The sequence below is a fragment of the Phascolarctos cinereus genome, unplaced genomic scaffold (genome assembly GCF_003287225.1).
Source record: "Phascolarctos cinereus isolate Bilbo 61053 unplaced genomic scaffold, phaCin_HiC Scaffold_1;HRSCAF=81, whole genome shotgun sequence".
Taxonomy (NCBI): Eukaryota; Metazoa; Chordata; class Mammalia; order Diprotodontia; family Phascolarctidae; genus Phascolarctos; species Phascolarctos cinereus.
In genome coordinates this window covers 60,670,040-60,691,337 of record NW_027555514.1, presented here as the reverse complement: position 1 = coordinate 60,691,337, position 21,298 = coordinate 60,670,040, and the positions used below count along the sequence as shown (strand labels likewise).

The window sequence follows — 21,298 nt, the reverse complement described above, 5'->3', positions numbered from 1 at the left end:
GAAGGAGAAAGGGAGAGGTAGAATGGGGTAAATTATCTCACAAAAAACAGAAAAGAAAAGGCTCTTGCAGTGGAGGGGAAACGGGGGAAGATGAGAGGGAATGAGTGAATCTTATTCTCATCAGATTTGGCTTAAGGAGGGAATTAATCTTGTGGGCAGTGGGGTGTAATGGGGAGAATGGTGGACTCAGAGTCACAAAGACCTAGACTCAAATTCCTGCATCACACACTTATTATGACTACACGCATGACCCTGGGCAAGTCAGTTAACTTCTCTCAGACTCAGTTTCCTCATCTCTAAGTTGGAGGTGATAATGGCACCTACTTTACATGGTTTTTATGAGGGTCAAATGAGATAATATATGTAAAGGACTTTGCAAAATTTAAAGTGCCATGTAAACGTCAACTATTATTATTGTAATCACTGCATTAAGTGTTTTTGCTTAGCTGTATTGGGAAAAATGAATTTGTGGTAGATTTGTGGTATATATTGCAAAATATATTAATACATCATAATGAATTCCATAACAACTACTCACATTTATATGATATTTTCCTTATATGCTTTAAGGTAAGTAGTGCAAATATTATTTTCTGCATCTTATAGATGGTAGTACAAATAGTATTACCTCCATGCTTCCCATAGAATTATGGCATAAATGATGGATAGGCTCCTAGGTTCAGTCAAAAGAGTCCATTTGCTCAATAATATACCTGATTATATGATACATTTATGAGAAACAACAGAATGTAAAGGTATCAGTTAGATAAAGAAAGCAATGAAATTGAGGGGTTTTTTTTCCCATCTTGGAGGAAAATTTAAATAGTGAGAGTGAGAAGAGCTTTTCTTGAGCAAGAAAGGTGGAGAATGCAGAACAAAGTGAAAGAGAACACATGTCTAGGTATGTAGATGTATGCATATGCATTCATATACATACATACATGCATAAAGAGAATGTGTATTTGCATATATATGAAAGGAATGTGTTTGTATAAATGTGCGCATCGATATAATATGCGTGTGTATATATACACTCATACACACATACACAGGCTAGTTGAGGTTGACTTAATTGAGCCAGAGGAAAAGAAAAGCTCATGAATGTGCATGAGCCTAAGAAAGGGAAAGAAGGAAATATTGGTCCTGACAATTCACCATTTTTATCATTTTTGCTAAGTGGGGAAGGGAGGGCTACAGCTGGGAGGGGAGAAATGTTAGTGGTTGTTGTGGGATCTGGAGTGTCAAAGTGTTTAATTTGTCAATCTGGTATATATGAGATAACTGGTACCAATGCAGTTCTTTAAAATTTGCAAAACCTTTTGCCTGGATGACTTCATTTTAGACCTGAGCATAATGAAGATATTCACAGCCCAAGCAGTACCTCCATATGAAATAAAGTAAAATCATTTAAACCCAAATAGGAATCCAAGATCTCTTCCACTGCATCCTCATTTTTAGAAGGGGCACAATAAGATATATTTATTTAACAATTAATATGAAATCCCCAGGATATTTAAGGAAAGACTCCATGAGTATGGAAAGATACCAACTCAGGCTGTCTTCAAGACGACAGAGTAGGGAGAATCAGAAACGGCCAGCCTTCTCATGATTATGGCAGCAAATATTAAAAAACAAATAAACAAAAAAAAAAACCAAACTGAGGAATGATCAAGAAATCCAAGGAGAAATTACAATAAGTGTATTTTGCCAACTTAGATACACACAAAGAGAGAGCCAGAAGCCTGTGGCTATGGGGGAAAGTTCTAGCCAGAAAAGTATGGCCCAGGAGGAAGCCTTCTGCTCCAAGACCAGAACAAGCCAGGGAAGCCTGCAGCCATGTTTTGGGGTAGTGAGCTGGGAGTTGAGACGAGGCTTAACCAACAATGCCCAAAGCATTCGACCTCCAAGCAGGGTCCAAAGCCTTCAAGACCAAGACGAGGAAGGCAATATTTAAGGTGTGCTCTGGATTAGACCATTCAGAGCTCTCTACCTCTCTGTCACCCCAGAGTGATATCATTGGTCCTTCACTGCCCTCTGTCCTTGCAACTGGGTTCAGTAAGCTGGCTACAAGCCCCTCATGAGGTCCTAGAGGCACACAGCAGTGCCAGGGAAGGCCTTACTATTCCTTTCAATTCAGAAAGTAAGGCTGAAAGTATCGTAGAAGCAAAGACATCAAAAACACAAACCCAGAAGAAGAAAATAAACCCCCAACATTTACAAACAAAGCCACAAAAAATAAGTCAGAGATTTTACAGAAGCTGAATTCTGAAATAAAGCATGAATTTTTCAATGAATGTGTAAAGGAAATGGAAGCTATGAAAAACTAGGAAGGAAACGAGAGCTCTGAAGAAAAAAATTAAGAGAATAAACACTTTGGTACATTATATATTGTATACTGACTATATGTTGTTGGGGGGCAGCTAGGTGGTACAGTGGACAGAGTGCCAGGCCCGGAGTCAGGAAGACTCATCTTCCTGAGTTCAAATCTGGCCTCAGACACTTACTAGCTATGTGACCCTGGGCAAGTCACTTAACCCCATTTGCCTCAGTTTCCTCAGCTGTGAAATGAGCTGGAGAAGGAAATGGCAAACCATTCCAGCATGTTTGCCAAGAAAACCCTAAATGGGGTCGTGAAGAGTCAGACACAACTGAAAACAACTGAACAACAGATATATATTGTTATAGCCCAACCATAAGCAATTAATATGTCTTAAATTATTTAAGTCTGACTTTATCTCTGTAAAAAGTATTTTGTAGTTGAATTTGCCAGTTCCTATTTATGTCTTGGTCAATTAGTCAGTCAATAAACATTTATTAAGTGCCTACTATGGGGCCAGGCACTGTGCTAAATTCACCTACCTGTGTCTTAGTAAGTAGACTTCTAAATATTTTATTAAATTTTATTAAATATTCTGTAGTTGTTCTGAATGGACTATTTAATCAGTCAACCAATCAATAAAGATTTATTAAATGACTATACATAGTAGTCACTAGACAGCACTGGGGATATAAAAAGAGGCCAAAGACAGCACTCAAGGATCTTACAATCTAATGGTGGAGACAGGATGTAAACACAGCAGCAGGGCATTACAACATTCCAGCTGCGAGGGGACTTCATCAGGGTGCTGGCAGTGTCAAAGGAGAGAAAAGAGTCTATTCAAAAGATGTTGCAAAGGTGAAATCAACAGGCCTTCAAGAGAGTTTGGATGGTATAGGTGTGCGATAGTGAGAAATCCAGGATGATTCCTAGGTTGTGAGACTGAGGGACTGGGAGAGGGGCTGCCCTCTACAGTAATAGGGAAGGTAGGAAGGGTGGGAGGAGGGTTTAGGGGAAAGATAACATGTTCTGTTTCAGACACTTTGAGTTTTAGATGTCTACTGGACATCCAGCTTGAGATTTCTGAAAGACAGTTGGAGATAAGCATTTGAAGATCAGCAGAGTTTGGGGCAATATAGGCATGTATGAGAAACAAAGAGAGGGTAATTAAATCCATGAAAGGCAATGAGATCACCAAGTGAAGTAGTATAGAGGGAGAAGAGAAGAAGGTCCAGGACAGAATCCTGTGGGACACTTACTGCCAGAGTATATGATCTGGAGAGAAAGATCCAGCAAAGGTGACAGAGAAGGAGCAGTCAGATAGATGGCAGGAGAATCTGGAGAGAATGATGTCCCAAAAACCTAGAGAGAAGAGAGTATCAGGGAAGAGAGAGTGATTAACAATGTTAAAAGGCTTCAGAGAGGGAAAAAAGGGAGTGAGAAAAGACCATTGGATTTGGCAACTAAGAGATCAATGAGCAAGAACAGTTTCAGTGGAATGGTAAGGCTGGAAGCTGAATTGTAAGGGGTTAAGGAGAGGGTAGAAGGAGAGAAATCAGAGGCACTATGGAGGTTAAGTACAAGAGGTAGAAAAGATACAGGACTGAGAGTTAGCGAGGATGAAAGAACCAAGTAAGGGACTTTTTCACTTCAGAGGAGACATGGGCATATTTTTAGACAGTAAGAAATGAGCCAGCAGAGAAGGAGAGATTGAAAGTAAGTGACAGATGACAGAAAGAAGGGTCAATCTGCTGGAGGAGGTGGGATGGAATGAGATCCCTCGAGCAAGGAGAAGGATTGGCCTTGGCAAGGAGCAAGGCCACATGTGAGACATGGATGAAGGAGGAGATGGTGGCAGAAGGCACTCTCCTGAGTGAGAGGAGATGAGGAAGAGGGAGCTCATGGACGATGGCCTCCATTTTTTTCCTGTAAAATATGAGACCAGGTTTGTGATTTTTAGCTGAGATTTTGAGAGGCAGGCAGCAGAGTGTAATGGGGAAAAACAGCAGATTTTTAGTCAAAGTGTGTATGTGTGTGTTTGACTCCTGGCACTCCTGTTTAAAACTGGTGGAGAGACCTCTCCAAGCCTTGTTTTTCTCTTAAGCACAATGTGGAGAATCTCTAAGGTTCATGCCAGCTCTTCATTCTATGATTCTAAGGCACATTTTAAAAAGAAGTATGTCAATCTCTCAAAAGGTGCTGAATAGGTAAATTGGAATGAAGAGTACTAAAATTGTCACCTCAATCCTTGCATCCACGTCACAGGCCACCGCGGCTACGGTGAGAGCTGCTTTACTCTGGACAAAGGGATTGGAGGAGCTCAGAGGTTGGATAATGGCCCGCATAACGTCATGGCCCTGCATCACCATGCGCAGGGGCTCCTGGGTAGCCATGTTTGTCAGGACGGTGGCAGCGTTGGCGACGGCCTTGTCTCTCTTGCAACTTAAGATATTTATTAAGGCGTCAATAGCGTCAGCTTCAGCGGCAGCACTGGTAAATGCAGAGAAAAACACATCATGATGAAAACATCTTCCAAATGCCCTGCCAAATAGTTATATCAATGAAATGTTAATTTGTGAACACAAATCACAGGTTAGAGTCATTCATGACAGCATCCTCAAGGTAACCTGTACAGTTTTCGGATAGGAATTCATTGGAATGATCACTTTGCTCTTTCTGCAGCTTGTTAAGTGTAAAATGCACCATGGGAATTTCTACTGTCCGGTGATAACTGTAGCGTGAGAAGAAAGTTCTGTGAATGCTCCTGGGAATTATTTTATTGAAAATGTGAGCAGAAGGAATACCACCAACAGTCTTTTTGAGGTAAACAAAGAAATTAATATCTACATGGCAAAATAACTAATAATGATTCTCAAATTACTAGCTAATCACAGGCAGAAGTGAACTCATTTCAAACCACCAAATCTCATCTTGCAAACAGGTTCTCTAATTAAATATATTACACACTCAACTAAATCAATGACATATGCATTCAAATAAGTAAATAGGTTGTGATGTTGGCCCATCCGTGTGTGCCAAATTTTAAAGTTTCTTGTTTCTAATATAGTAAATTGATTTATTGTATAGTTAGCTAATTATTAGACACAAAGACATTTCTCCACATCACTGAAAACCCAAAATCTCCTTGTAAGGAAACCAACTTCAATAGTCTTTACTTTCATCACTTAAAATTCAGGAAACATAGAGTAAAATTATGAGACAATTAAAAAACCTTAGCCAGAGAAAGAAAACTTTAATTTTATTCTTTAAAACTTAGAATAATTTTTGTACTTTAGAGCATTATATTTTTTTTCTAATTACATGTAAAGATAGTTTTCAACATTCATTTTTATAAGATTTTGAGTTCCAAATTTTTCTCCCTTCCTCCCTTCCCTCACCCTTCCCCAAGATAGCAAGCAATTTGATATAGGTTATACATGTACAATCATGTTAAACACATTTCCACATTAGTCATGTTGTGAAAGAAGAATCAGAACAAAAGGGGAAAACCATGAGAAAGAAAAAAAAAGAAAACAGCATGTTTTGATGCATTCAGACTACATTGTTCTTTCTGTGGATGTGGATGGCATTTTCCATCACAGGTCATTTGGAATTGTCTTGGATAATTGTATTGCTGAGAAGAGCTAAATCCTTCATAGTTGATCATTGCACAATGTGGCTGCTGCTGTGTACAATGTTCTCCTGGTCCTGCTCACTTTACCCAGCATCAGTTCATGTAAGTCTTTCCAGGTTTTTCCTGAAACCCGCCTGCTCATTTCTTCTAGCACAATAGTATCCCATTACATTCACATACCACAGCTTGTTCAGCCATTCCCCAACTGATGGGCATCCCCTCAATTTCCAATTCTTTGCCACCACAAAAAGAGCTCCTATACATATTTTTGGGCATGTGGGTCCTTTTCCCTTTTTTACAATCTCTTTGGGATACAGACCTATTGTTGGATCAAAGGGTTTGCACAGTTTTATAGCCCTTTGGGCATACTTCCAAACTGCTCTCCAGAGTGGTTGGATCAGTTCACAATCCACCAACAATGCATTATTGTTCCAATTTTCCCACATCTTCTCCAACACTTATCATTTTCCTTTTCTGTCATATTAGCCAATCTGACAGATGTGATGTGGTACCTCAGAGCTGTTTTAATTTGCGTTTCTCTAATCAATAGTGATTTAGAGCATTTTTTCACATGACCAAAAATAGCTTTTATTTCTTTATCTGAAAACTGCCTGTTCATGTCCTTTGACCATTTATCAATTGGGGAATGGCTTGTATTCTTAACACTTTGACTCAGTTCTCTATATAGTTGAGAAATGAGGCCTTTATCAGAAACACTGGCTGTAAAAATTTTCCCAGCTTTCCACTTTCCTTACTTTGAATAATTTTTTTTTAAAAATGCCATTCAATGATAGTTAGAATATCTTACCTTTAATGAGAAGAAAAGCTCATCATTTAAAAACCAACATTCTCCAAAGATTTAAAAATTAATATCATGTAGAGGGAAATGGTGAGGGATATAGTGTGGGAAAACAGCATGCGTCATATAACCAATAAGGAACTTCAAAGAAAAAGAGTAAAAGATATCAAGGAAATGTATGATAAGAAGAGAGGTTAAGCTGGTCACATGGCAAACGCAAGAGATGGACCCCCCCCCCCAGAGTTCTCCACTGGGACTTTTGTGATGTGAGGAGAATCCAAGAGAGTGTGCTATAGCATACTGCGTGGATGCCCTGTGTTCGTGAGAGCACTTAGACAGTATTGAAGGGGAGGCACTGATGGATTGCAGTCTGCATCACTGGGAAGAAGAGCCAGATTGATCAGATTACAGATTTGTTTGAATATTTAAGTATCTTGACTTAGATAATAGAGTCAACATGGGGTCTAAAAAGTTGGGCTTTGTTCTTAATTATAGGAGAGGTAAAGAGAGCCAAAAAAATTAAAGATGAACATTATTTTTACAATTTACACTGGATGTATTCTTCCACTAGCAAGAAGAGAACACTGGAACAATAGGAAAAATGATAGCAAGAATAAAGGAGCTTAGATGAACATTATTGTCCCTATACATATACTCCCTTTTTCATGTTCATTTTTTACCATTTCATGTTTCACTTTCTTTCTGCTTAAATGTTTCCTTTAAGTTGATTTAACTTGGATGAAAATATTGTGAAGGGGGAAAGCATAGTCTATATTTTCCTTAGGTGTCTCCCCCTCTAGAATGTCCCTGGGGAAGCATTTGACTTCCATTCTTAAAAACTGAAATTAACATTTTTCTTATTTAATTTTGCTTTTCTTTATAATAATGTATAATACTTATAATATATGTCATATACAATATATTATCAACTTACATGATAATCAGATATATTTGTGAATAACAAATTTACTATCTTCAATAAATTGCCACTTAAACAAAAATTTCTTACATTTTTATTTTAAATTGAATTGACATTGATCTCTTTATGTACATTTTCTGATTGTAAAGTAGATTTTTAAACCAGCTCAAAAATCCATTTTTCTTTCCTTTGGGGCATATTTTAAACCACTTAGTTTGCACAACCAAAACTGCTAATAGGAGAAACAACATTAAATAAATAAGTATGTATAAAGTACATAGAGAGAAAAGGCAAAGTAACTTTAGAGAGGAAGGCTCAAGTGGCCAGAGGGACCAGGGAGGCTTCCTGCAGACGATGACTTTTGAGCCAGATCGTAAAAGAAGCCAAGGATGGTAGGTAGAAGTGAGGAAGTAGAGCATTCCAACCATAGAGGAAAGCTAGTACAAATCCACAGAGATTGGAGATTAAGTATTGTGGACAAAGAACAGCTTAATTAGTCTGGTATTGCTGGACTATACTCTTTATGGAAGGGAGTCAAGTGTGAAAAGACTGGAAAGCTAGGAAGAGAGGCAGATGGTAGAGAGCCTTAAAAACCAAATAAGGCAATTTGGCTACTTCTTTGCTAAATTTAATATACTTCTGTAAAAATTGTTTACTGAAATGTTTATTTTTATTAAGTTCATAAGAAAAAAAAATTACAAAATCAGATCCAGAAGAAAAAATTCCCATCATTAGTTTCTCTACCTTTTGAACAATGTTATTATACAGTCAAGTTAAAAAATTATTAATGGCTTTGCTTTGTGTAAATAAAGAGCTCAAATACATGTTTGAATGATCAAAGTCCCCTCATCACTACCATATCATATCTCTGTGCAAAGTTGAGACCTGGTTCCCAAACTCATCTATTCTTTCTTGTCCAGGTGGTACGGAACATACTTTCATGAGAATGTTGCTCCTGTTTCTGATTCTGTTTATCTTTGACCAAATTCATTACACACACACACACACACACACACACACACACAACACACGAATTCTTTACATGTGTAGTATATATACATATATACTACATATTCTTAATATGTGATACAACTTCCCTCCCCATCCCCAACATTTTTGCCTAGCCCATTAGGGTAAACCCCTCCAGACATGGGTCTCATCCTAACAAATTTTACGGTTACCTATGAAGTCAAAGTTACTTCCTTGTATTAAAATCTCTAGTCTACCTTGCTCGATAACCCTAGCTTTCTTGTTTCATAGTGCATACAGTTAGATAAAAGGTGCTACAAATCACCATTTGTTGGTCAATCATCCTAGTTCATTTTTCCAACAAGGTTAATATTTTGAATAGTAAATTGATTGAACTGATCAGTTTTTCAGCATGAAACAACAGGTTGTCCCTACTATAGTGACATATTTGCCTGGGCTAGCTTGGTATTTAGAATCCTGGAACAACCAAGATGTAGCACACTATCTGAATTATATGCCCAAACAAACTGTGAATCATGGTTCCCTTCAATGATGAATACTAGACACAGATATTAGCAATATAATTGCCATTACAACCTAATACTTGGAATAAAGACTTTCTTTTTAGCCATATATACCAATTAAGTGAAAACACAGTGTAACATAGTAGACAGGGCACTCACTGAGTTTGGAATCCTGTATTTCAAATCCTACTTCTGTTACTACTTGTGTGTTCTTGGGCCTCAGTTTCCATATTTGTAAAACACTAAGGTTGGAGTAGTCACTCTTCCCAAAAATGAATCATTCAGACATTCAAATTTTGTATCCCATAACAAAATGAGACAAATGGGGAGGGAAGGAATAGAAAATGTGCTTACGCTATAAAGATTAGCCTTCATATATGTGATGTTAACGAAATTGTGATGTGTCAACCATTATTAAGATGTCTTTATTACTGTTTGAAGGAGAATAATATGACCATAAAAAAGATACAATGATAACTTTATATTATATATTACAACATAGATGTCAAGCTTGAGTTTCACCCAACACTGAAAATCTTTATTATCATAGTCAATGGAAGCCTGAGAAAATAAAGTCTTTTCCTATGTATTAAAGAGAACGGCCCTTGGATCTTCTTACATATCCTTGAGGCCAATATCTATGATGTTTTTCATCTTTGCTTCTCTAGTGCCCAGCACAGTGCCTTGGTTATAACTGAAGCTTAATGAAAGGATGGTAAATAAATCTCAATTGCAAATAAAACTGAAATTCTTATTGAATAAATGTTCAAGTCTAATACTTTATTCCTGCACATACTACTCTTATGTAGAGAAAAAAAAAACTTAAACCACCTAGAAGAAAATAAATTTTCCTTCATGTTAATTGGTTAACTGTTTCTCTCATCATACAATAGAATGGTCAAGGTGTTAGAATAGATAACAAATGACTTTTATGGTGTTTCTTCACTTTTTTTGTATTTCATCAATATGAAATCAGTCTATTTTTCTAATATACTTACAATATGAAAATTATCTCCATTTCATTAGTGGTACTGTTTGGGCGAAGGAAGAGGTTATGCTATGTATACTGAATACTTAGATTATTAAATCAGATAAGAGTAAAAACAATATTTTATCAGAAATCCAGATATTTATAGCTTCTTCATTCTTTATGTTAAAAAGACTAGTGTGTTGACAAAACACAATTATCAGAGGACTTTTTACTCACTGATAACAATCAGTCCTTGGCACATTGTAATAAGAAATTCTAGGTGGAGAATATTCATTTCTTCCTAGAGAGCATCTGATTCTAATTAAGTCTTCAGCAAGTTAGCTTTTGGAATGCTATTGTTAATTATATGAGACCTAAGTCTGACAGTGACATTACTACTTGAAATTTGATACAGTGTTAACTCTATTTTGCCTTTTCTTTCAGTTCCTGTGTAACACATTTTCTGCTCTATACAATATAGTAACGGATTATTTTACTGTTCTGTATCACTATCTAATTAATTCACTTGAGTTCCGGTTTTCTCACACACTTATAAAACCCTCAGGATTATTGGACAATTCTTATGTTTTTCTTGTAGCCCTGTTATTAGACAACAAATACTTGTCATTGTACTGTCCATAAACTTTTTCTCTGGTCTATATTATAAGTGTTAGAGAACCTGGAAATTTGTTATCCATTATTGCAATGAAGACAATCTAGTTCTCTTTACCATTGGAGTGTGTTGATAATTATTTTTGGAGATTTAGAATTACATAGAATTACATTCTGTTCCAAAAATTTCTTTAGATAATAAATTTAGAAATTGCCTTTCTACTGAAGTCAGTCATAATTAGTGTATAATCTATGGATCCCCACAGATTGAAAGAACTAAGCCCCCTAACCCCACCCCCAGATTTGTAAAATTAAACCAATAAAGCCATGAGGTAAATCTTATTATTTAGATTTCAGTTATAAATCTCTTAAGTTTTGCATAGAACTTCCTAGAGGAGAAAAGACAGATCACTTCACTCCTCTCTCTAGTGCCAAAGTGAGGCAGACCATTTTCACAGTAAATTTTATGTGAGAACCCATGTCATAATTTCTTATTCCACTACAGATGTTTTCTTCTTCTTCTTCTTCTTATTATTATTATTATTATTATTATTAATTATTTCAGAAAAAAATGGGAGTCATCTTCTAAAGGCTCACCCTATAGGATAAGGACCACAGGCTGTATTGGCAGTTGTAACAGGTAAAACAACAACAACAACAACATTGACATAGGTTAACAAAAATTAAATAATGAAGTCAAGCAGGTAAAGAGCTAGGATTAGCAAGAACATTTTCCCGAACATTTCTGTATGTCTTCCTGTCTCTATGCCCCTAAAAGGAGCTGGGTAGTCTTTTCAGGTCCCATGGGGGATGTTGTGATTATTACATCCCATCTCTCAATGCTACCGGGCAAGAGATTTTCCTTACACTGAGTCGAAATCGACTTCCCTGGTTATTTGCCTCCATTGGTTTTAGTTCTGCCCTCCTTGGTTAAGTAAAATAAATGTAATCCCTCTTGTACATGAGAATTTCTCAAATATTTTATGAGAGATATTCCTGTTATAAGACTTCTCTTCTCCAGGCTAAACATCCCCATTTCCTAAAAAATTTCTATTTCTATGGCATGGCTTTGATTTCTCTCCCTGTTGGATTAGGACATCGCAAGACTAGGAACACAAGCTAGGAACAAGTGCTGTGATTCACTTGGAAAGATTTCCTCCACAGCTCTCCCGGTTACAAAGATTGCTGAGTAGGGAAGGGAATTCTATGAAAGCATTTAGCAGAAATAGCAAGGAGGTCGATGTATATGAAGCTAGTCTGGATTGAGTATTGATTGAATATTGATGATTGAGAATTGGATGCAAGTGCTGCAGTGCTTCCCTTGTGTCAACTTTACCTGTCCTATTTTTGTGGTGTGTATAGTATAATACCTAATTTTTTCTGATTTTTTCCCATTTAATCTTAATTTCATTTTCAGTACTTCTTAATATGTCACAAAGTCTTTCATTTTTATCTGGTCCAAATTAATTTGAGTAAAGTTTTACATCTCCTGTATTAATGTTACTTATTCTCCTTCCATTCCGCCCCCCCCACCCCAGCACTCTCCATTCCCATTCTTTTATTCAGAGCTCTCATTCTATTATTATGGTCATTTAAAAACTCTTACTTCCTTTATTCTAGGATTTTTAGCAGCACTATTGGCAAATTTCTCTGTCTCTGTCTCTGTCTCTCTCTGTCTCTCTGTCTCTCTCTCTCTCTGTCTCTCTCTCTCTCTCTCTCTCTCTCTCTCTCTCTCTCTCTCTCTCTCTGTTTATTGTGGAGGCTTTGTTTGTAGATGATGTGGAGTTATTGTTTTTCTGAGTTTGTGTGTTGAATAACCTTGGCCAACTTTTTTAGCACTGGTGTTTTCTTGTGTTTACTCATTTTGCAGCCTTACTTTCTGAATGGGCATTTTGTATCAGGGACAGACTTTCTGCACTTCCAAAAGGAATGATGAGGGTTTGGTTTTTTTTTTGTGGGGGGGGGTATGGATATATCTTATCTGGGGGCTGGGTAACGAGTGAAATGTCTTTCAAGTACCTTAGGAGCAACTCAAGCCAGCACAGTAAGCAAATTTGGTCTGAGTAGACAGGAGGGGATAGTGTGAGGGTGGGCAAGGTAGGGATGGTCTATGTTGAGGTAGTTGTTTCCAAGTAGTCTTCATCTGGGTAGTCTGATCCAGGGCACACCAAGGTCATTCCCTTTCCAGTTCTAGCCCTGATGGCTTCTTGACCCTTTGCGGAGTTAAAGCCAACGAGCTTCAGGCTTTATGGGTCCTTGGCCAGACCCTGGTCTAAGTTCCAGAAGGCTAGTACTGCATTCTCAGGTGGAGCTTTTTATGTTGAACCTCACTTTCCTGGTCCCAACAGTTCTCTTACTCCATCTTTGTATGCAGCTAGGCTAGCAAAACATATTACATTTCCTCTTGGATTTCTTGATAACTTCTCTATGTGGTGCTTCCCCCTCCCTTAATTCTTTCTGGAACAGTTGTGAAGAGGCTGGGCTTTTATTTTTCCCAGATTAGGGACCTTCTGTTCTCTATGATCTTTCAAGTCAATCCATCAAGAAATATTTATTAAGTACCTACTATATTTTCACATGTTACTCACACTGGCTCGGCAAACACATTTGCCAGGTTTTTTTAATGCAAAGATATAGTAAATAAAATAATGATATCTTTGAAATAATCACATATTCCCTGGGATAGTATTCATCTTAAGAAAAAAATTTGAAAACTAGGTCAACAACTAGGTTGTGTAATTGATCGAAGTTATACACACACACACACATATACATATACATACATATACATATATATAAAGACACTGATAAGGTCAGAATTCTAGTTACTGAACCTGGGCAGAGAAATTTGTATAAACAAATTGTAAACAAAAGAATATCCTTCCTATTATGAACAGTCGACAAGATATAAAAAGCCTGCTGTTTCAATGGAGAAAAGCTAAGAAAAAATGGTTCATTTGTTAATTTGTATGTTCAAGCATTAATAATATATTCACCCTGTATTATTACACAGTTCATGTGAAGTTGGGTTATGATTACATTGACTGTATCAAGACCTTTCTGAACGCTAACATCTTTAAAAATGACCAAAAAAATGCAAGAAAATCAGAAAATGTTATGTAGTCGTAGAATGTTTTAAAATATTTTTTTAATTACCAGCGCAATTTTTCATATCACAATCCATTATGTTTAAAATATCATTTTAGACATATTGAAAAAACCTCAAATTACATTAGTTTGCATTACATTGTCCTAACCTTACCTCACCCCTCCCACTCAATTTTTACCAAAATTTCCACTAGAGGTCAGTATTAAGACACACTTATTTCCACACTGTTGGCGAAACAAATTGCATGTCAGAAGCACAAATTATGGTGATAAAGAAACCACTATATAAAGATAATAACTATATGACTTGAGTTATGTTAAATAACTTCATCTTAAAAATATACCAGTTCTAAATCTTTTACCCATATTTGCATGTTTTTATCATTAGAATGCATTCTAACCTTTGACATCTTTGTATATTAATCCTATAGTCAATAAGTATCTAATATAAACTTATTAAATGATAAAATTATTCAGTCTGGATGGCAACCTCTCATCTTCTGCTAAGATATGACCCAAGAGAAGGCGTTAATGTTGGGGGTTTTTTAAATTACAGAGATTTCACTTGCCCCTTTGCCGTGCAAGGTCCTAATCTACTTTTAACAACTATCAGAAAAAAGAGTTATATCTGAAAACCTGTTTTATTGACCCAACTTAAGACCTTGTCATAAAAATATAATGATCAAAATGACCATTCTAAGATAGCTCCAAAATTAAGCAGTCATCTATAGAACAAAATAAATAACAAAAATACAAAAACAAGGAGGCATCCTCCTTGTTTACTTTTGCCATAAGGTAGGGATGAGAGGAGGAAGAAAAGAGTGTTACCTTCCATTAGAGGGAAATTATGTCTTTTGGGAGAGGGAGTGGGAGTACATTCTACAAATTGTGCCTTCCTTTGTTTACAAAATACTTTTCTATTGGTAGATCTTCCTCTTGTCTCCATCAATATAACTTTCTACAAATATAACACTCCATGAATAGTTTTAGTACATACATAAATACCATGTGAATCTTTGGAGTTAAAACAATTGGAGGATAGTTCTCTAATTCTGTGTTTACTATAGGCAAATGTTAATATTCCTAATACAAAATGGCTGTCAACTTATAGTCATTAAAAGACCTCTAAACATGTATATACCTGAATACAAACACATACACACTCATTACGTTGGGGACAGTTCTTGCCCTCTTGGGCATTTCTTTCTTGGTCCTAGCACTTAGCCTAGTACAATTCACAAAGTAAGCACTTAATAAAAATGTGTTGATTTGAATTGATTTCTCCTTTTTTTTTATTTGACTGTTTAGGGTACACTTGCTATATCCATTTTGATCTATGGTTCCAGGATCTTATCACTCAGCTCTTTGTGGTCCTAACCACAAATACCTTTGCATCAGTAGCAACATCTTCCCAAGGGAAGAGCTCCTGCCTGTGGCATTCTACAAAGCAGCAGCACAATAGTAATCAGTTAACAAATACTCACTGAATGTCTATTATACACAAAACACTGCACTAGAATTAAGAGTTACACCTCTAGCTCTACATGTGGAGAGAGAAACCATCACTTTAGTCCTAATGCTGCTCTCCTCTGGAGAATTAGACCCAAAGAACTTTACTAGGGACCCATTTGATGGCCAAAGAAGAAATAAAAGAAACGGTGAAATTTCATTGGAGGAAGAGTGATGGAAAGGTCTGATGGGGTGAGGGACATCGCCTAAATTTGCTGTCTTGGGGAAAGTATCTTAGACTAAGTAGATAATTATAATTTGTTATAACTGTGTGTACATTAATGGCAAATTTTCCATATATTTTCTCTAGCAAAATATGTAGACCTTTTTAAAAATTTTATGACATATAGTATCATTCTCAGTTTAAACCATTTTCTAGCTCTCTGGTCTTATAAAAGTTACCATTTCTGTATTTAATAGGACAAATAAAATTCTATTTTAATTTTTTGTTAATTGTATTTCCTATGATATGTATAGTACCTTAAAAATCTACCTCATATTTATTTCTTTTATCCTCAGATGATCTACTGAGAGCTCAAGTTAATCAGTTTTGGGTAATGTAACTGAGAAATACCAAGCATCTTCTTTCTTGTGGGATCACGTGTAAAGTCTAAAAATGAATTCTGATCAAATCCAACAGATGGCAGTGATGTTATAAATTAATGACAGAAAATTCTGAAGGTGATTTGGCCTGGTGACTAATTTGAAGCAGTGTCTACATGCTAATCATGAGTATTAAATTCAGCGAGATTAGCTTGATGTGAAAGGTAATAGGCAAATATGCTTTGTGATTTTTTAAAAAACATATTCAGTTTTCCAAGAAATAGCATGACCATTCCAAATTCCATTAAAAAAGCTCATTCTCTAGCAGTATAATAAAGGAAATATAAAAGGCTAAAGATAGCTACTGCAATTGTTTGACTATATCGTTTTCTCTTCTAGGAAAAATTCCTATTTTCTTCATCCTTCATCTTGTGATGGCTGTTTCAACTTCTATATTCCTTTCTTCCTGTTCACATTATTTCACTTCTTTGGTGGTTCTTGCAGTATCTTATAATATTCTTGTAGTATTGCAAGGCTGAGGCTTGCTAAAAACAGCACAATGTCATCTGCAAATAGGACCAATTAGAAAACCTCACCATCTATGTGGAATCCTTTTCCTTTTAGACTGTGTAGGACATTCTCCATGACAGTTGCAAATACCTTTGGCAAGCATAATCTCCCTGTTTTAAATTTTTTCTCAAAGTAGAGAATCTCTAGGATTTATATTAAGGAAAAGTAAATAATCTTAACATAGGATTGAGAGATATCTTTTTGGAGGAGAATCTTGAAGGCTGTGTCAAATGTTATTTTGTAATCAAAAAACAATGAACACAATGGAATCTTGTATCTTCTATATTTTTCAATTGTGTGGTTGTTAAGAGTTTGTCAGTTGTAAACAATTGTCTATAAAAATCTGAATGTTCCTTTCTCATATTTTAAGCAAGGAAACGGTAGGTAGATTTGTAGATTGTTCTCAAAGAACATCTTTAAAAGATGAGAAAATAAGCGTATGACATGAAAATTATTTATGTCTTGTGTGATTTTCTCAATCACTGGAGTAATAAGAGAGTTTCCTCAATGAGAGCCATAGCCACTTAAAAGAAATAAGTCCAAAAGTTACTTTGGAAAAACAAAATTCATGAAGACTGCCTAAAATGCAGTATTATAGGTAATTCAATAAGAGTTTATTAGTACATAGATCTTGGACAGATGTGGCAGATGGAAAAGTAGGCTAGCCCCAGAACTGAATAGGATAATAGATTCAGACCATAGAGGACATTGAGTTTAATCCCCTAATTTTACAGATGAGGAAACTAAGGGTTGAACTGCATTTGAAGAACTGTATAGTGATTTAAATGACACTAAGATACTCCTTGACCCAAAACTCCATTTTAAAAATTCAATATTCTCCTGATGATGAGACCATAGTCACCAAGGAATCAAAATTGAAAGTGACCCAAATGGTCACAGAACAATTCTGTGAAGTTTGGATTCAGTCAAAGGGCTGCAACTGAGGACCTAGAGGGCCACATGTGGTCTCGAGGTCACAGGTTCCCCACCCCTGCCTTAGTCACTTACTGTGACGTCTGGGGCGCTCAGGAGGACTAGACCCTCTGGTTTGAGGGTTTGCTGAGCCCTTTTCAGGGCTGCTTATCCACCCCTGGTGTCCACCTGATTCACCCCACCTCTCACTTCACCACGAAGTTGTAGCACGCACGGTGGCCCCATCCTGGTAAAAATGTTTCGCAGATGGGTTGAGTAACTGACAGGCCTCAAAACTGTCGGTGAGTTAGTGGAGTGTCTATGCTAAGCGTGTGAAGGCTTCCCTCAGCAGAAAGGTGCTTGAAAACAATTTGTTCCAATGGCCATGAAGGTGGCTGAAGCACTGTGAAGCACTTAAGAGCTTGGTCAGGCATCAAGATATATGGTCATCCACTACACCCTGTCTTGACTTTTGTCTTGATTTTGATGACTCAGGAAGAGTGAGGCTGATGACCCTACACAACTCTGCCTCACTTAAATCCATTTCACGCACAAGTCAAGACATCACCGTGTTCATGGGTGATGTCACTGGACCTCTTCGAAAACAAAGGACAAACAACAGTCACTACATCTATGTTAATAAATAATCCTAATAAATAATATACTTCACTCCTTGGCTACCTTCTCACCAGCCACCATACTTCTGTAAACTTACCCCTTCTTTATATCCTCTGCATTCCAGTTCTGGAACCATTATCAAATCAACTCCATCATTGCTCTTAAAAAGAAAAGGATAATTTTCTCCCCTGTAGCTCCACCCCCCACCTCTGTAATATTCCAAACCAAAATATCCTTGCCTAGTCACCACTCCTCTATATGTACTATCCCCCTTTGTTAGAATGCAGGCTCCTTGAGGGCAGGGATTGCCTTCTGCTTGTGTTTATTTTCTCAGCACCTAGCACAGTGTTTGGTGTAAGCACTTAGTAATATAGTAAGCATACTTAGTAAGTGCTTTATATAGAAAGCAACTTGATAAAATCCTTTTCCATTCATTCACATGGTGGACTTAAGTGGTAACATATTAATAACTTTACATCTGTATAGTATTTTAAGGTTTTCAAAGTGCTATACGTGTATTACCTCATTTGATATTACCAATCATGACTTGTGCACAAGTAGTAGAATAAAAGATACTCATCTACAACTCAACCTTTGCTCTCATCAATTTGGATTGCTCCAACAGTGCAGGTAATACATGCCTGCCCATCTTACTTGACTCTTCTTCATGTCCTGCCACATGTTCACTAGAAAGGGTCAGAACAATGTAAAGGAGGCCTTCTTTGCTTTCTCCTTGTGAAGTTACCAATGTACTGCTCAGACTGTCCACTTATCCCTTGCCCTCACCATCTGACAAGTCCATCTTCTCTTCCTATTATACATTTCCCTGATTATTTCACTTTGGAAAAGACATTTCATTAGAAGAGAAACTTTAAGGTGGTGTTTTGCTCTACTCAATCAAATGGAATCAAAGCACAATGGAATCTTGTATGCTCATTGATCTCCTCATTAGTTGTATATTTCCATTGCCCTCTGTTTGATGTTCACTTTTAATTCTTTGGAGACTGAGATGTTCCATATTTCTTAGCTATACAAACACCACCAATAGATTACTGTTATTTAAAAGATGGGCCTTTGTTCCTGGGAGGAGCTTGGGATGATTAGATTTTAAGGTTCCTGAAGACAGTCCAGTTGGTGCTCTTCCTCCTGTTTAATCCTGGGCTCGGCTCATTGTCCGTTTATTCAGAATACAGACAAGCCCAATAGGCTTTCCACACAGCTGCATGTCCTAATCTGGTAAGTAGGTATTCATCATACATTTTGTCTTTCCTGTGCTGGTGATCAGATCAAACTTTTTAAATCTTGTGGCTCTCTTCCAGAAGGTCTTTCAATGTTCCAGAGCTTAGCACACCTTACACAAGGCCAACAAACAGGAACATCTGGAGAACCTCAGTACCTTACGGGAAATCCCTTTTCAATTTGGAATCTTCACTGGATTGCCTCCATCATGGTGGCAAACTCCTTTGGTAAGCATACATCTTCCTATTTGATGCCTTACCTGATGTTTGTTAGGACTATTTCTGTTATATTTTTCAAGGAATCTTGAATGATTTTGATGTATGGAGGAGGAGATACTTTGTTGGAAGAGAGCTATACAAATCAGATACTTTTTTTCATAATCAATAGTTAGCAGAGTGAGATTTTGTATTCTTTGCATCTTTCAGTCAACTTAAGAGGTAGTAAAGATGTGGTCCATTGTAGAATATTGTTTATGAAAGCCTGCCCATTTGCTCATTAAGGATGTCCTATATTTGTATAGATGGAAAAGTAGGCTTATAGATTGGTGGTTATTGATGTTTTTTCAGTTGCTTTTTTTGGTATTAACAAGGTCTAAGATTTTTTTCCCCACATCTTTGGTATCTTTCCATTCTTGAAATACCTTGTGAATCAGTCCTTCAATGTCCTCGTAGTTGCACTGCCTCCAGCACAAATCTCTATATAAACTCAGTCCAGTCTGGCTGCTGTTACCTTCTTTGTTCTCTTTAGTATTATTTCTCCTTCTATAAGCACATCTAGGAGAGTGAAGTTAGAGTCCAAGTATGGTGGCTTGATCGTGTGATCCAAGTAGAGTCTTTGATAGTGAAAATGTAGTTGTTTCAGTCAAGCCTGACTCTTTGTGAGCCCATTTGAAGTTTTCTTGGCAAAGATATTGGAGTGGTTTGCTGTTTCTTTCTCTAGCTCATTTTATAGATAAGGAAACTGAGGCAAACAGGGTTAAGTGACTTGTCCAGGGTCACACAGCTAGTAAATGTCTGAGGTCAGATTTGAACTCAGGAAGATGAGTCTTCCTGACTGCAGGCCCATCACCAGCACCACCTGGCTGCCCTGATAACGAAAACAGTTTGCTACAAAAGATTCTTTGCAGACCTTTTCCAATTGTCTTCTGTTTTAGGTCTTCCTTCCATTTTTATCCTTAAAAGCCCCAGTGAAGACTTTAGTCAGTGGAATCTTTTGCCATGCTTGCTTTAAACTTGTTTTGCCCCCTACCACTTCTATTAGATAATGCTGTGAATTATTCTTTGTAAGAGTTTACGAATAAGTTTATATTCTAAATTAGCATTGCCATTGGCAAGAAAGTCAAGTGTTTGCTGAATGAGGTGCTTTTCATGCTTTGTTTTTGTGTCATAGAAATTAATTTACATTGACTAAACTTCAGTATGAAAACATTATAATTGGATAGATGCTGTGAATGCTGATACCATCTATGAAAAATCAAATGTTATCTCTAGGCAGATGAGTCTGAGATCTATTTGTCCAGCCCTAACATCTCTCCCAACTTCTAGTCTTGTATTTCCAAATGCCTGTTGGTTATTTTGAACTAGATGTCCTATAAACATCTTAAACTCAACATGTTCAAAACTGAATTCATTATGTCTTCCTTTAAAGCCTCCCCTCTTCCTCACTTTCCTGTTACTGTCAATTACCCAGACTCAAAATCTAGGTATCGTCCTCGACTGCTCTATCTCTCACCCCTCATATATTCACTCTGTTGCCAGGTCTGCCAATTTTACATTCATAACATATCTCAGATATGCCCCCTTTTTCTTTGACACCGCCACCATCTTGGTACAGACCTTCATCACCTCATTCCAAGACTATTGCAAAAGCCTTCTGGTTGATCTCTATGCCTCCAGTCTCTCCCCACTCTAGTTCATCCTCTACTTGAGTTTTCAAAGTGATCTTCTTAAAGTTCAGGTCTATTGTTCTGCCCTCTGCTGGCCTGTTTTTTGCTTCCATCTGCTGCTCTCTGCTGTCTCCTTCTGGTAATCAATGGAATTGCCACTCGTGTGTGTG

The 21,298-nt window shown here is 37.0% G+C and overlaps 1 protein-coding gene across 7 annotated transcripts in view; it reads right to left on the bottom strand.

Annotated features, from left to right (window-relative positions):
* The window catches only part of ARMC3 (armadillo repeat containing 3), a 159,335-nt gene that overhangs the window by 42,489 nt on the left and 95,548 nt on the right, over positions 1-21,298 (bottom strand). For all 7 annotated transcript variants that reach the window (XR_013485710.1, XM_020978261.2, XM_020978264.2 and 4 more), the window contains one exon: positions 4,558-4,807. Coding sequence is in view for 6 of the 7 variants with exons in the window: in XM_020978261.2 (XP_020833920.2) it covers positions 4,558-4,807 (250 nt within the window). In the remaining variant the exon portion in view is untranslated. The remainder of the gene's footprint in view (positions 1-4,557; positions 4,808-21,298) is intronic.